The sequence below is a fragment of the Gasterosteus aculeatus genome, chromosome 20 (genome assembly GCF_964276395.1).
Source record: "Gasterosteus aculeatus chromosome 20, fGasAcu3.hap1.1, whole genome shotgun sequence".
Classification (NCBI taxonomy): Eukaryota; Metazoa; Chordata; class Actinopteri; order Perciformes; family Gasterosteidae; genus Gasterosteus; species Gasterosteus aculeatus.
This window is the reverse complement of record NC_135707.1, coordinates 4,064,518-4,079,875: the sequence shown is the minus strand read 5'-3', so window position 1 is coordinate 4,079,875 and position 15,358 is coordinate 4,064,518. Positions and strand designations below refer to the sequence as shown.

General features: G+C 42.4%; 4 protein-coding genes across 5 annotated transcripts; 1 reads left to right on the top strand and 3 right to left on the bottom strand.

Moving 5' to 3' along the window:
* Positions 1 to 139: 139 nt before the first annotated feature.
* Positions 140 to 2,338, bottom strand: LOC120810119 (uncharacterized). Of its 2 annotated transcripts, XM_040164403.2 has the most exons (7): positions 2,077 to 2,338; positions 1,277 to 1,413; positions 1,080 to 1,190; positions 895 to 951; positions 644 to 814; positions 353 to 538; positions 140 to 252 (listed from the first exon to the last, which is right to left on the bottom strand). In XM_040164403.2, the coding sequence occupies exons 2-6, from the start codon at positions 1,391 to 1,393 to the stop codon at positions 368 to 370; spliced, it is 627 nt and encodes a 208-aa protein (XP_040020337.2). In that variant the 5' UTR covers positions 1,394 to 1,413; positions 2,077 to 2,338; the 3' UTR covers positions 140 to 252; positions 353 to 367. The 2 variants fall into 2 exon arrangements, with proteins under 2 accessions (XP_040020337.2, XP_040020336.2); XM_040164402.2 differs by having other exon boundaries at positions 140 to 538; positions 2,077 to 2,175.
* Positions 2,339 to 2,673: 335 nt separating this feature from the next.
* LOC120810118 (uncharacterized) lies at positions 2,674 to 6,813 on the bottom strand. The gene is made up of 7 exons (XM_040164399.2): positions 6,597 to 6,813; positions 5,408 to 5,595; positions 5,196 to 5,306; positions 4,509 to 4,565; positions 4,147 to 4,377; positions 3,393 to 3,515; positions 2,674 to 3,249 (listed from the first exon to the last, which is right to left on the bottom strand). The coding sequence occupies exons 2-7, from the start codon at positions 5,582 to 5,584 to the stop codon at positions 3,184 to 3,186; spliced, it is 765 nt and encodes a 254-aa protein (XP_040020333.2). The 5' UTR covers positions 5,585 to 5,595; positions 6,597 to 6,813; the 3' UTR covers positions 2,674 to 3,183.
* A 900-nt stretch (positions 6,814 to 7,713) lies between these two features.
* On the bottom strand, positions 7,714 to 10,316 carry LOC120810373 (1-phosphatidylinositol phosphodiesterase). Its single transcript, XM_040164874.2, has 3 exons — positions 8,994 to 10,316; positions 8,799 to 8,873; positions 7,714 to 8,696 (listed from the first exon to the last, which is right to left on the bottom strand). The coding sequence occupies exons 2-3, from the start codon at positions 8,849 to 8,851 to the stop codon at positions 7,850 to 7,852; spliced, it is 900 nt and encodes a 299-aa protein (XP_040020808.2). The 5' UTR covers positions 8,852 to 8,873; positions 8,994 to 10,316; the 3' UTR covers positions 7,714 to 7,849.
* Positions 10,145 to 15,262, top strand: ubqln4 (ubiquilin 4). The gene is made up of 7 exons (XM_040164872.2): positions 10,145 to 10,558; positions 11,280 to 11,431; positions 11,560 to 11,717; positions 12,113 to 12,375; positions 13,300 to 13,415; positions 13,573 to 13,744; positions 14,068 to 15,262. The coding sequence occupies exons 1-7, from the start codon at positions 10,376 to 10,378 to the stop codon at positions 14,206 to 14,208; spliced, it is 1,185 nt and encodes a 394-aa protein (XP_040020806.2). The 5' UTR covers positions 10,145 to 10,375; the 3' UTR covers positions 14,209 to 15,262.
* Positions 15,263 to 15,358: the final 96 nt, after the last annotated feature.

The following is a 15,358-nucleotide window of genomic DNA, read 5'->3' as shown; positions in this document are numbered from 1 at the left end:
GAAATGTAATTGACGGACGCTCTTAGTGGAACAGATCCTGTCAGGATATGTATATACTAAACTTAAGCAACAAGTGAGCTAAAACAAATGAAGTGAATGGAATTTAAGTGAGGAATTGGAACAGAAAAAAAACAGCCGATTCTTCTTTTATATTACGTATTTTATTCAAACAAGATGACTTTCAAAAGGTGGTTAATGAGCCTTGAATTACTGCTGATCTTCAAAATCACCCCGTTTGAAGTTAGACTTTCACTAAGAAAAAACAAAATAAAGATTTACTTTAGTTGACTTTTACTGAATCGAATTCAACAAATATGGATCACAGCCACGATTCTACGCCAGTTTGCTTCACCTTTCTGAATATTCTCTAAATCATGTTGACTCTGTACATTTTGTTTATTGTCTTCTTGGTCCACACGTCTTCCTCCTTTATCCCGCTGACCAGAGCCTCGATGCCCAGAATAGCGAATCTAATATCGCCAAAGAGGTGAAGAACGGCCGCGGCGACCAACGTGGTGTCCATGGACGTCAACAGAGTCTGATGGAGGACAGAGTGAAAAAAGTTATTTTCAATTCAATATCTCATTTTTACAAGAGCCACTCAGTGTGGACTCTCTTAGTTTAACTTCCGATGTATGCTTACCTGGACCAAGTGCGCCACTTTTGTGCAGTTGTCTTCATAAAAATCAGCATTTTTGCTGCTGCGCTCACACATCCAGAGGACTGAGGCCTTTCTCAGGTCCAGCGCGTACAGCACGGCGCCGGTGACGGCAAAGATGGCGCCCGCAATGTTCATGAAAACAGTGAAGCCCACCTGAGGGGAAAGATCCCTTTAATTAAAAGAGCAATTCAAGCAGTGTTTGACGCTCCTCGTGTTTATCAGACTCTACTCACCAAGCAGGAGGACGGGAACTGTCCGGCCAAAATGGACATGATTCCAGTTACAACGAACTGATGGGAGGTCAGCAGACATTGATTAGGTAACCCTTTCACAAAAACTAAAATCTGATGAACAGGCAACAATTCACAGCTAACAGGGCTAAGAAGACATGTGACGTGATCTAAAAATGTCATTTTACCACAGAGCCCAGCCAGTAAGCAGCACCCAAGCTGCTCAAATCCCCAGAACCTGTGCTGGTTCGTCCCGGCCCGAGTCCGATGTTGAACAGGCCCGCCATGATCTGCATGGTCTGCCAGAGATTCAAAACAATTCCATCTCATCGTTTTATACTGAACATCTGGAGACGGTTAAGAGCTGTACGTGAATTCCTCCCACCCCAAGAGCTGTGGTGACACTGGTGTGGGTCTGCGCCCCGAAGCAAAAGGCCTTCAAGAGGTGGTGAGGTGATGAAAATGCGCTTCTTCCACCGGTCGGCACGGTGACAACGGCCATCTTCACAGTCCACCGAACACCTGCAACACAAGGCGGTTCATTTTTGCAGATTGGTTCAGCGAATTATGGTATTTTTTCATCTTTGCCTGTGTGTGTGTGTGTGTGTGTGTGTGTGTGTGTGTGTGTGTGTGTGTGTGTGTGAGGTATTTGTAGAGGTGAATGGGTCAGTGCATGAATGTGTTAAAGTGCGTGGCAAAGTAAGCAGAAGCCCAGGTATCGATCAACAGCACTATCAAACCCAAATATGTAGATGTGGTTTCACTGTGTGGCAGCCAGATTGTTCTCTTTGTCGCCTTCGTAAAGTTCTTTATTTAGCAACTGTGAAATATGCAGCAGAGGTTTTATCTGCCAAAGCAAAATGATGTGGTGTTTGGGTTTCATGAGCTTTCTCTGAGGAACAGAACAATGAATATTTGTAACGTTGTCGTAAGTTGCAAAAAAAGTTTGACAACAGATGTTTGTTGGTTGGTTTTCTTTTAGGTGAAAGTTCTGGTTCTAAATGCTGCAGTAAAAACTCCTAAATCTTCTAGAAACTCAAACACTCCGTCACACATTTCACACAAACAATCGGACAATTCTGGCAATTCTTTTTACAATTATCAACTACATAATCAATATCAATTATCGACTACATAAATTCTCATTATTACTTTATTATCAGTTTGTTTGTGTCGAGAACTCACCTGCGGATGATTTGATGCCGTACCTGTCAGTCTGGGTCTTATGACATCAGCCTCTGTTCCCTTTTCAGCAAGAGACGTGTTACTTCCTGTTGACCATCGCATTCCTTCAAAATAAAGCCCCTTATTTTCACTAACAGGAAGAAACTTCCAGTGAAAGAGAAAGTTTTATTTGACTAAAATTAGCAATGCCACAAGGAAATATAATCTAAATGTCACTTGTTTCCAACCAATGTGACAATGTCACAGAATCAAAACTGTTTTCATTCATTCACATTCAGCATGCGACATGGAAGTGTGACATGAGGTTTAAGGTTTCTCATTTAGGATTCACACAACACGAGTAAATAAAAACAGTCAAGATTTCGCAATTTACCCGGAATTCCCAGTCAAATTACACATGACCACAACAGCCAGAGGATGCTGAACTCAGATAATAATGTTAAATGGATGTTTCTAAAGCGGTTTTCACACTACAACTAATAATTCGCCCCTTCACACACTGACACCCGGGTCAGCTTAAAGGGAGACGTCCTCCCATCAGGATTAAGTTCATTCACATTCATACCAACGTTTTTGAGAGAGACACACATGCGGCAATTGACAGGATACATTTTATTTACCTTGTATTTCATTTTTTCATCCCAGAAACAGAATTTCCAAAAGGGGGAATATTGTTGGAAACAATATAATCTCCCTCCACCAACATTTAATGATTACCATTTATATTTGTACATAGCAAAACTGGATATTTAACAGATGTTAAGACATCTTTTCACCATGGTTACAAATTTATTGTAAAATACAGAAATACCCCAAAATGTGTGTAGCACTCAATCATTTTGATGACTATATTCGTTCAAATAAGACTCTATATTGTAAAACAGCACACAAAAGTCCATCAATGTGTAGAAGCATTATACATGGTAGAAGCACAGAAGCATTATACATGGTATTATAAAAAGTGTAAAAAGATGTCAAGCTTATAGTGAAAGACCCAGAAGTAGTGAGAGAGCTTACAGGTTGAATTTGGTCAACTCGTTACCCTTACAGGGCACACAGTAATGGTACAGAAGCTCAGGGTTTGAGTTCCTGGTATCTGACAGTGACTCAGGCTGCCGGCTGGCTGCAGTCTTCTTCCACCAGTGGTTTGTAGAGTTCTGCGTCGCCCATCTTCTATGGAGAGAAAAATAAAGTATGAGTACAGCTGATAGTAGAAAAGTGTGGTAACATCTATCGAACCTCAAAGCGACGTTCACACGTAAACACGTTAAAGAATGTTTGTGTTCCCTCCACAAGGTTCAACAGGGAGCTCCTACCTCCTCGTCTGCTTTCTGTCTGCTCATCAGGGCCTTGATCCCCAAGACGGCCGAGCTGATGGCGAGGCAGAGCTCCATGGCCGAGAGGACGATCAGCAGCCCATTGATGCCCCTCAGAAGCACCTGTCGGGTGTCGAGAAAACAGCAGTTAACTTTAAAACACACTCAAACACGTTGGGTCTTACTTGTTTCCTTCATTACATGTTTTTGTATTTCTAATTGGCTTTGATTAAGGTTAAGAAACGGAGGACCTTTAATATCTATAAGGGGAAATCAGACCTAATAATAATAACTACACAAAGAACACAACAGTGTCTTTTAAATGAATGGTAATGACATGCAGGATAGTTTATTTCAGTAATGTCGTCAACCTCGCTCAAGTAAAAGGTGTTTTCTGTCTTTGATGGATACAATGCACTGTAATAATAGAAGATGTGCATGAGCCCAAAGTGATGTCCTTAAATTGCTTGTTAGAGCCACAAACGTTTCTCATTTTCATTTGATAAATAAATAATAATAAATAAATGATCAAAATCTTTCATGATACTTATTCTTGGATGGACTCATTTTTCATCCATAGTTTATTAGTTTATCCTATTATACACTCATTCTAAACCCTGTACTACAGTGTTAATGGCTATGTTGGATTGCAACTTTTATGATTGAGGTTTAAACTAATAAAGCCCTCAATTTTGTAACTCAACAGTTACTGAACTCTTATTTTGACGACTAGAAAGACATTTTCCACACTTACCAGAGCCAGTGCTTTGCCCTGCAAGCATTCCTCCCTCATGTGCGTCATCTCGGGAGACACAGTCGTTGTGGCTTGTCGGTAGCGGCCACCGTAATAGTCGCCATAATAGCCGCCGTTATAATTGTTACACATCCACCACAGTCCAATGTGTGCAATGCTGATGCTGTAGAGCACGATGGCTGTAATGGAGAAAGCAACTCCTGCCAGATTCAGGATCACATTCACGGCGACCTATGACCCAGGCAACAAAAAACAGACAGGCACTTGGTTCCCATGAAATTCAAAAAGCCACCTGAGGAATATGTGACCTCCACTTTGCCCCCGTCTGCCGGGCCGGGTTGCTTCGGCTAGGAACTACCCACCAGACACGGACTGGGGCGCTTCTCAGACACGATGCCAGCGATGCCAAACAACATCATCTGGAGGGAGAAACGACAAGAAAAAAACTTCAATGTTCGCTCCTCCACACAAACTGAGCGAACCGGCCGGACAAGAGACGAAGCACTGGGGACTTATCCAATCCAATATCTTATATTTGAGACAATAGTGCAGGGTTGAACAAGAACATTCTGGTAAGTGTAGAAAATGGCATCACTTTACTGTTATGGGGCCTTTAAAACCAGGAAAACACAGCGCTTATTCCATTTGACGACATCCAAAGACAATATCCAGTCTTGTATATCATCAATTTACTACTGATGTGTAAATATGCTTTGATCTGAAGCCGACCTTCAGGATTGGCTCTGTGAATCTCTGGGGATTTTTGTGGATTTAAAGACGCTTGAAACTTTGAAGTGAGTTCAGCCAGTGTATCCAGAAGGTTCCCGATGACAAACATTTGAATTTACATTTGTAATATCTCCCCATATGCACATTTTATTTTGTAATACTGTCCATTCCCTGATCAATACATTGCACACTGCAGAATAAAACTTGGCATGAAATGTCTTCTGAACATCCCAGTTAAAGTTGTCTACACAATAACTTACAGATGCACATTCATCAAAAAAACTTCAATGTGGTTCAGACACAAAATAATCTTTGCTTACAATCCCTCCGATCCACACAGGAAAGAGGGGCGGCATCCAATAGAACCTGGCGAAGTAAATAAGTAACACACCCAGGGTGACGTTGAGCAGCCCGACCATGATGTGCAGCGCCTGCGGAGGAGGAATCACAGCGTGAGCGACCAACCTCTGAACAGCACCACTGCAGTGACGCGGTTTTGGTTGGGAAACAGAGGAGCAGAAGAGAAGCTCACCCCGAGGACCGACTGGGCATTTCTCTGGACGCTCCTCAGGTGCTGAGACACGGAGCAGCACACGGGGCTGTAGCAAAGGTTTTTGAGGATTTGGCACAGCGGAGGAAGGAGACTTTTGGAGTCAGAGGTCATGGTGAACACAGTGACCCCGTCGCCCTTGGTTACAGTCACAGACATTCTGCAGCCTTCTGTAGACCAAAAGAGACGAGACAGTGTTAAGGCCGTGGTTAAGCATGTGTGCTCATGAACCGGGGACACCTTTTACAGTATGAATTAGGGAATCATAAAAGGATGGAACAGTTATAGAAATATATTGTAAAAATTATCGAATGTAACTCACAAAAATGCAATTTGTGTTGATAGATTAGGGGTTGATTAGGGTATTACATTTTAATATATATATATATATATAATATTATTAATTACAAAATAAAATTCATTCAATGGGCTGTTAAAGTGCAATCTGATATGTAGTCTTCAGGCTCCCATCATATTAGGAGGAGTGTTTGTTGTTCATTTTTAAAGGACAAGAAAGATCGGTTTAGTTAACAGGTGAAGTGCTACAAAGCCTGTGGAAACAGTGATGGGGATGTCTAATAGCGCACAGGAAGCCTTCTAAAGTCTGAAGAGACATTTACCATCAGTGTTATTGCAGATTAAGCTACAGGTTTGGAGACTTTAACAAAACGCCCTGGCTGAAGCGCTCAGTGCTGCCGCCGGTGGCCGGACGCTGTACTGCAGCTGCGTGAGGACATTGACAACCACTTAAACCGTAGAACTGTTTGACAGCCAGAATAAATTCACCGATTAAAGGGCTGCTGCTTTCCTCCAACATGCCACAATAGACGTAGTTTAGTTAAATCCCTCGTGTGTTGCTGTAATATCGCGTGCAGACTCCTCCAGCAGCACTGGGCCTGCAGTCTGTGGGCGAAGTTACGTCATCGTGGATTTTTCTTCCGCACTAATTTAATTGTAAAAGTCCTACTTGTTGTTGCTTAATAGCCGCGGGGCCTTCAAGTTGTCTCCTCTAAAGATCAACTCTAAGAACTTTTACTGGTGGGTTCGAACTTGAAATAGTGAGTATTGAGATACGCAAATTGTAATATAGCAGAACGGTGATATTCATATATAGTACTGGCTGGAATTTAATTTGGCTCAAGACTGAATCAAACATGATAAAAATACGTACCTGAGTCTGTGAGAGAAGATGAAAACCCTGTAACTGTTGCGCCCAAAACGACAGTTATTGCGGAGGAGGAAGTGGACGCGAGCCAAACTGTTCCCAGAAGTACCTCCCCGTGTACCACAAACACACTTAACCCTATATTGTGAACATTTAGAAACCAGATGAAAACAAGGTAAATCAAGATATCAAGCAGTCACTGCAGAGCCAGAGCCAGAAGATCAGAGGTCCACAAACTGCACCCTATTCTATACTATCCCTATACTTTGTTCATTTAAGCAGTCGACTAGTCAGTTATGTTGATGAGTTCCTCTCAATGTAGTTTTCAGATCGATGAACAGAGTGGAAAAATACAAATATGTATATATATGACGTGACGTGGCTAAAAACAGTACAATTTTTAGATTTTGTATAATCATCTTGAAAAAAAGAAGCCTCAGGTCTAATACGGGGACATAAAACTACACAGGTGTTACGATTACTAGTATTTGTGGCTGAACTTTTGCTAAATAACAGACAAAGAAAATATAGACGTGCAAATTTACAGACAATACATGAAGTTACAAAGGGATCCAAACACAAATGCTTGCTTTAATTATAAACATGAGCTTGCTTAGCAAAAGTCAAAGCACAGCAGGACACCATTCCTCCTCTAACTGACAGATCTAATTCAATGCTGATCAATCACCACGGAGAAGAAAAAGTGAAGATAATTGTAAGTTAGGTTTGCATTGTCGGTAGTACAATGTCAACTTCAACTCCAGTACTGAGTTGAAGTTGGATGTAAACTGGTGCTTCACAGTATTTCAGTTCATTTCCTCCTTCACTAGACTCACAGATCACATTCTTGTCTGGTGAGTTATGCAACGAGCTCACATCTAAGCCAGTGTTATCAAGAGGCGTCGACTCCTTCAGTAAATGTACAAGATCTGATTATAAAGAACCCAACAGTATGTTGAAATTACCTCAATTCAAATATTTCACATGTATATAATAATATAATGTAATAATAACATCGGTCTAACAAGACGCTCTCAATACTAAAAGTACATTTAGCAACGTTTGTCCTTTTACTTAATTTTAATATTAAAGGAGGATTTTACACCAATGAAGACAAGGAGACTTTCATTTTTCATAATCATTTATGTATTTCCAATACTTCAGTTACATCAACGTTATTACAGAGATGTGAAAGATACAGGAAACACGTCTTAGGCATTTGAATTCAAACCCTCGGCCTCTCAGACTCTGGTACGTAATTACCACCAGTTTAAATCAATGACAGTTTGAATGAGGTCGACGCTGGGGAAGTCCATAGCAATGACGCCCTTGCACGGTCTTGGTTGATTAGGATAAAACTGTCTCAGGTATTGATTGAGCCAGGGGTTTATCCTTTCAGCCACTCTCTTTGGAGTCAGGAACATCCCCCAAAAAGTACCCAAGCCAGAGCCGCTGGTGTAAGTCACAACGGCATTATCTCCTCCACAAGCTTCGGTGGCTTGGTTCAGCTGCGTCATTATTCGGCTGTCTTTTTCTTTAATGCTGCTAACCTTTTCGTCACTCTGCCCGTTTGTATCTATGAAGGGAATCCCTAGCGTGAAGGTGCTCTTCTGTAAGAATACAATTTTCCCCCTGACCTGACCCATGTTTGGCATTCCAGGGTTCACCCAGACGTTCTGGCCGTCGCCAATGAGACTCTGGACCATTTCGTTGACGGTATTCTTCTCAAACGACTCTGGTTGGACTCTGATGAGCACGGCCTCGCTATTAAACTCTGACAGGAAGGCTCGGACGGTGTCCAGGACGTCCTTGAGAGTGCTGTGCTGGTACGTCACTCCATGCATGACGTAGAGGGTGTTCCCCAGTCCAAACACCTTGAGATCCAGGAACCGAATGCCGGCCCTGAGCTGGTCCTTCAGGGACCAGGCCTGGCATTTGGCCTCCGGTCCTCCGTGCAAGGCCATGCTGTCATGGGACCCGGGGATGGAGATGAGAGAGAGGGTGCGGAAATCCTCAATCCCAGCCATCCACGGGATGTTGTAGGACCCCGGGAGTATGAGGTCTCCGTCGTCATTGAAGGATCGGTCTTTACCGTGGCACAGAAAGCTGGTGGTTTAGAATAAGATGTGGGGATGTTTAAGAAGAAGTTGCCACTTAAAAACAATCCATTCTTGCATTTTGCCTGCAAAACGTCTTTATTATACTTACGTGACAGACAACAGGGTATAGTAGAAGAGCAGACACTGATGACCAGCCTTCATTATTGCAGGCGAGGTGAGCAACCTGGCAAAATGTTTCAAATAAATAATATAATTATGCAGCATTAATTGATTAGCACTTGCAAGTTCACTTTGAAAAAGTTTCATTAACAATATCAGATCAAAGATATTTTTTCTACGATACCTTACAGCCAGGAGGATCTTGCCGGAAGCTACTCAGATGGCCGAATGTGAACAACAAAAGTGTACTACTCCTATTTATTTTGCTTGGTTATCTGCAAATATCTAGGTGTGGACCACAAATATCAGTTTGACTGATTGTTCAAACATGTTTTCACCGTTTGTTTCCACAGCTTGCAAAGGTGTGTCTCAAAAAAGAAATTGATTATATTTTTTATCATCTTGAAGGCAAGCAGCCACACCACTGCAACAAAAAATATTATCAGGGACTATTAAATATTTGCCTGCAATAACATATCACCTGGTTAAACAAGGATTTCAGAAGACTGGAACATGATTTTGTTTCATAGAACACCAGGGAAGTGAGGTGCCTGCACTGAGCCCACGGGAGATTAAATGACGCTACTCACAGCTGCAGCTGCAACACCTGTGAACGGCAAAATGCATTTCCCGCAAAGCTAAAATCTAAAAGCTGATTTTCTTTTTTTTAATTGTTGAAAATACAGACATGATACTATTAGTCATAGTAGTAGTATTAATAGCAGCATAAATAAAATGTGACCCGGTGATATTCTACCCACCAGAGCCAGAATGAATGAAAACGGTTTAAATTAACTCTTCAAATTAGTCAATAAAAAGAGATTAAATACTGTTTATCTCTATCAAACAAAACCAACAAAGATAATAGACCATGTGGGACTAACTTGTAACATTTTGGAGGTCAGTGTAAAGGTGTTAACCATAAAGTAAATAGCCACAAAATATAAAAGAACAAACACGTCAAAGAAACCAATCAAATCACAGCAAATAAGAGGACTAAAACAAACCACACCATACAACAAACACATCCAAGATAGCTGCTCTATTACTGTGTCACTCCCTTCAACACAGCAGAAAGCCCCACAAGAAAATGAAACACAAAGGGCCCATGCAATTGGCTTATTAAATAGCCACCCATATACTAAATAGGGGAAAAACAGTGGTTGTCCACAATGTTGGTTTAAAACAAAAGAAACACATTTTTCATTCAGGGAGTACATCTACCTGTCTTGCTTACGGTCACAATTTGTTTTATATTAATTCAAACATAACAAGTAGAAAGCTGAAGAGTCATAGCAGGAATGCCCTGAAGGAGCTGAATATTTTAATATTTGAACCGTTTTAATAGCTGTGCGTGAAGGAGTTGCCATGGAAGAAACAGATCGAGATGTTGAAATAAAGATTCGAAGAACAATACTGCTGAGGCACTATTTCAACAATAAGTAAGTGGAGAAATTATAATTTTATTGTACTAATATAGTATTTTGTTGTACAACTCCAACGCGGTGGGTGGCGGTAGTTCTCCTCAATGCAGGAGACAAAACGGGAAGAAGAAGAAAACCAGAAATGACGCAGAAGAAGAAGAGAGAAACATTAGTAAAGATGGCGGAGAAAAGCAGCACGGAGCGTACGGAGGATGACAACATGGATAAAAATGTTGCCGCCCGAGCACCTATGATGGTGGTCACTGTGAAAACTCCAAATGGAAAAGAGGACATCTCGATTCCAGAGGATTCTTCTGTCTCTCAGGTGCGTCGATTCACCTTCTCCCGACACGACGGCAGCAGATATTTGACAACGTTTCCCTCGGAAATGGTCGAAACGTCACTTTATAACACAGCAGCGCTGCGCACCTTGTAGAAAGTATATTCCTGTTCGCACAGATATCTACTGCGTTTGTCTGGGGCCGAAACAACCTTTTTTAAATCACGTTAAGATCCGAGCTATACTGTCATTGAGTCTGCTTACATGTTAACTGGTTTGTGCTCTTACGACAAAAACCGGAAAGTTGGCGTCACGCTACCAGAGCTAACGTTAACCGTTTACACCCGCGGTCCACGCAGCTGACTTTGCAACTTGTGTAATATCGCGATATTTGACCCGGGCAGTGACGATAACTGACGGCTAACGTTAGCTACACGATTCTACTGTCGAACTATAAAATGAAACGGCAATGTGACGCACTACTGATGATCCAGTCCATCAATTACTGTCTATAGATATTTATATTCACCTAACAGCTGTGTCGTTCTGCTTGCTCGAATTAACGCTTTGTTATAAACTGGCCTGATTTCAATGAGCCAACAATCATTCATGATGCGTTGTTACATCATCAAACCAGGTGGTCAACACATGACCGTGAGAGCATCTCAGGAGTTTGCTCAATATTCTTCAGCACTGTTGATAAGTTGATCAAGTCTGTACTTGGCCCTGTTAGTAATCTTCAAAGGTTCTTGTCTCATTCGTAAAGTTCAAACTGGAGGTGTCCAAGAAGTTTGAGGCCCAGCACGACCAGCTGGTGTTGATATTCGCTGGAAAGATTCTGAAGGACGGCGACACGTTAAACCAGCACGGTATCAAAGACGGCTTGACCGTTCATCTTGTCATCAAGACTGCCCCGAAGTAAGCACCGGTCCTATGCATGTGTAGTACGAAACGGGTGTAAATCGTGCTCATTCTGTTTCTGTATATCCAATGAATAGTTTGGTAAGAGTTTGTTTGTTTTTTGTTGGTTGCTTTCTCTCCAAAAGGTCGACAGGTGACAGTACATCTCAAACGCCTTCCCGTTCGGCAACACTTCAAAATAGCAGCAGCAGCAGCAGCAGCCGCAGCAGCAACGTCGGCGCCACGGCAGACAGAGCCACAACTGGCACGAGTCAGACGCCAACGCCACCTGCTCATGCAATGGGTTAGAATCATACTCATAATTAGTTACTTGCTTGCTTTACCTCGTAATTGGGGCACCGCTGGGATTTGTCTTGTGCCACTGCACACATTCTAAGCCATTTACTAAACATGAATGACTTAAAACGGCCCATACATTACTGTGTATGCAGTGTTCAGCATTGGTCCACCATGAAAGTTGGGCCAATAATACTATTAATAATACTACTAATACTATTATTTATGTGACTGAACGTGAATGTAGCTTTACTATAGATTTGAAATCAATCAAAATGCTCAACTGCATTGCGACACAGACTTTTGACAAGATACCATCATAAATATAGCACTTTAAAATCATATTTGGTTGACTATTCACTCACCACAAAGGAGCTCATCGCAGGCTTTCCTCCTCCTCAGGTGGACTTGAGGACATGTCCAGCTTGTTGGGTCTGGGCATGCGTTCCTCCAGCTTCATGGAGATGCAGCAGCAGGTGCAGAGCCAGCTGATGTCCAACCCGCAAATGCTGTCGCAGATGATGGGCAACCCTATGGTGCAGAACATGATGTCCAACCCGGACCTGATGAGACAGATGCTCGCAGGCAACCCTCAGATGCAGCAGCTGATGGGACGGACCCCGGACGTCTCCAGCATGTTCAACAACCCTGAGCTCATGAGACAGGTCAGAGAGGAGTGTCTGAGGCTTTTGTCTGTCCTGATAGATGCCCAATCGTTCACAGTAACGTCTTGAGTTAGTTGCAGCAGTTTGTCGGATACAAAAATATTAGTGTTGTGTGTTCTTCTCCCGCTGTGGTATCGACCTCTGTTGTCCCGCCCCATTTGCTTGCATATGTCTTATATTCTTTTGAATTGGTTTTATTTTAGTTATTATATTATTCATGTTCTAAGGCAGTAGTCCCCAACCACCGGGCCGCGGACCGGTACCGGTCCGTGGGCCGTTTGGTACCGGGCCGCACCACAGAAAGCTTATATATTTTTTTTTTTCTGAAAAATGTTTTATTTTGAAAATTGACCGGATTTTCTCCTAATTATGTGCGCTCGTCCCTCTGACATATTCCCCACGTGTCACCAGGCGTTTTTCTTCACGTTTACAATTTTCCTCTTACCGTGCATGGCAGTTTCGCCCACCAGCGAACACAGAGCGCGCGACTACTACACACACCCCCCCTGTTGGACCTTCTCGACCCGTCCGCGAAATATTGTCTGACATGAAAATGGTCCGTGAGGTAAAAAAGGTTGGGGACCACTGTTCTAAGGCCCAACTTGATCCAGTAGAATGTGCTGGAATAAAGACGGTACTTAACCGTTGGCTCTTCCTTAGCTTTCACTGCTTGTTTTTGTCCTTTACATCATCCCGTCCCTTGAGAGAACATACAGTCAAGGGATCCAGCAGTGATGCAAGAGGTGATGTGTAACCAGGACTGGGTGCTTAGTAACCCCCAGAGCATCCTCAGAGGTTTAAAATGCTCCGGGGAGAATCAATGCAGACATCAAAAATGTTATTTTGCATGCACAAGATCAAATCCGCTCTTTGGAGACTGTGTTGGGTTTGGAGTTGACTTGTGTCATGTTTGTCATTGAGCAGATGCAGAGTCCCGAAACACTGTCTATGCTGACCAACCCCAGAGCCATGCAGGCCCTCACACAGATCCAACAGGGCCTGCAGACCTTACAGACAGAAGCCCCAGGATTCATGTCCAGGTACCGGCTATTCTCAATTTGGTGGTCAACTTTTATTTATTCAGATTTCCTTCTGTCACTTGTTTATGTATACCGTAGGAGTTATGTTCTACACTTGGGAAGCATTTGAAGTCACCGTATATTCAATTTTTCATTTTAATTTTATTTCCATCCCCAGATTGGCTCCTGGAGGTCTTGCAGGTCTCCCAGCCAGCGGCGGCAGCATCACCACAGAGATCCCTCAGCCTCCTTCCATGGCAACAGCATCCAGCCCCACCTCACCCACCAGTCCCTCTGACCAACAGCTGCTTCAACAGATGTTACAGATGTTTGCTGGAGGAAGGCCATCGGTATGTTTCATCTAATTGCATCAGTCTGACTTGTTTTTTCTCTTGTCAACCTCTTAATTAAGAACTTGTTAAAAATTCTTGGCGTTTTCCGTTGAGACCACCAGATAATCCTACAAGTGTTCTTATTATTTAATGTTTTATTGGTATTATACTTTTAACAAAGTAAAAGTAAGGACGTGAAATTGTCAGTTAAAGTTTGAGTTGAATGACTTTTCTGTTCTTGGAGGTCAATTGGTTTTTATTTGGGAAAAGCAGATGTCAAAATCAGCTGTTAGGCAGAAACATTTGGTGGTAATCAGAATCTGACACCGCCTCCTTCTTAGGCTCAGACCCCCGAAGTTCGTTTCCAGCAGCAGCTGGACCAGCTCAACACCATGGGCTTCATCGACCGCCAAGCCAACCTGCAGGCCCTCATCGCCACAGGAGGGGACGTCAACGCCGCCATCGAGAGACTCCTGGCCTGACGCGCTCAGGGTCGAAGTCTGGTACAGTCTTGGACTGGAATGGCCGATTCTTTTTTTCCTTTCTATTTTTTTTTTTTAAACAAGTTAACACATGAGTGCAGTCCTACATCAAATGCTGGTCTGACTTGGCACCCAGATATCACTTATAATCTGGCTGATGTTTAAATTATAGGAAGAAAAAAACAGGGGAAGTTGGTGAACCCCAGTGGGGGAGGTTGACGGGGCTCATGGTTGGTTTCTAACAGAACTGGTCCCATGCTGTGGCGGCACCGGTACAGCCGACAATCAGTGAGGTCCGCCTGTGTGGCACCAGAGGATTTCTGACCTGACGAGTGTTCATTCACTGGATGTCCGCACACGGTTACCAAGGAATTCAATTTTAATTGTTACTTAGATTGACATTGTATAATTGTAACACATTGTACTTACTTTTTATTTGGCTGTTGTTGCAGTAGGTTGGATGATAGTCTTCTGTGCTCTCAGCTTGTTTATTTGTTTTGTCCTTTTTTTTAGTTTATCTATTCAAAGTTTATTTTTTTGCTGCTTAAATGTTTTAGGATTGGAATTGAATTCCAGGACCAACTGTGTGTGTTTCTGTGTGTGTGTAATGTATTTGTGTGTGTGGGGGGCGAGGGAGATTTTCCTCAGGTACATTAGTCAGGTTTTTCATTTGCAGAATCAGCCAAAATAGTCATTTTCATTTTCAAGTATTATTATTATCATCTTATTAGTCTGAATCTATAGATTGTTCCACAAAGGAAGCCCCAGAATCACAGTATCGCCTTAAAAACATCAAATACCGTACACCACTCGCCCTTTGTGTAAACCCTTGCATTGGTATAAAAACCTCATTAATTTAGGTTTTCCTTTTTCTTCTTAAGTATAGAATGGTGTCTCCATGGAATGTCGATGCCTAATATTATACTGCGATTCATTGTGATTGTTGCCATCTTGGATTCTGCAAAACAATCTGAAATCTATTGTTGCATGTCTCCCTATGTGGACAAAGTCGCCAAACAAGGTTTTATCAGTCCAATAAATTATTTGCAATGTGTCTTGTCTGTTGGAAATGTGTGGTTTACTTTGGCAATGCAGTTTGACTACTGCTATGTTACATTTAACCATTGACTTTGAGTGTTTTTGCCTGTAG

Coding starts and splice junctions, on each gene's coding strand:
- LOC120810119 (XM_040164403.2), bottom strand. CDS start 1,393: ATGGCCGTTGTCACCGTGCCGACCGGTGGAAGAAGCGCATTTTCATCA. Junction 1,191..1,276: donor GTGTCACCACAGCTCTTGGG/GTGGGAGGAATT, acceptor AATCTCTGGCAG/ACCATGCAGATCATGGCGGG. Junction 815..894: donor AGTTCCCGTCCTCCTGCTTG/GTGAGTAGAGTC, acceptor CTTTCCCCTCAG/GTGGGCTTCACTGTTTTCAT.
- LOC120810118 (XM_040164399.2), bottom strand. CDS start 5,584: ATGTCTGTGACTGTAACCAAGGGCGACGGGGTCACTGTGTTCACCATG. Junction 4,566..5,195: donor CTGTGTGGATCGGAGGGATT/GTAAGCAAAGAT, acceptor TTCTCCCTCCAG/ATGATGTTGTTTGGCATCGC. Junction 3,250..3,392: donor GACAGAAAGCAGACGAGGAG/GTAGGAGCTCCC, acceptor TTCTCTCCATAG/AAGATGGGCGACGCAGAACT.
- LOC120810373 (XM_040164874.2), bottom strand. CDS start 8,851: ATGAAGGCTGGTCATCAGTGTCTGCTCTTCTACTATACCCTGTTGTCT. Junction 8,697..8,798: donor TATACCCTGTTGTCTGTCAC/GTAAGTATAATA, acceptor CTAAACCACCAG/CTTTCTGTGCCACGGTAAAG.
- ubqln4 (XM_040164872.2), top strand. CDS start 10,376: ATGACGCAGAAGAAGAAGAGAGAAACATTAGTAAAGATGGCGGAGAAA. Junction 11,432..11,559: donor GTCATCAAGACTGCCCCGAA/GTAAGCACCGGT, acceptor TCTCTCCAAAAG/GTCGACAGGTGACAGTACAT. Junction 12,376..13,299: donor ACCCTGAGCTCATGAGACAG/GTCAGAGAGGAG, acceptor GTCATTGAGCAG/ATGCAGAGTCCCGAAACACT.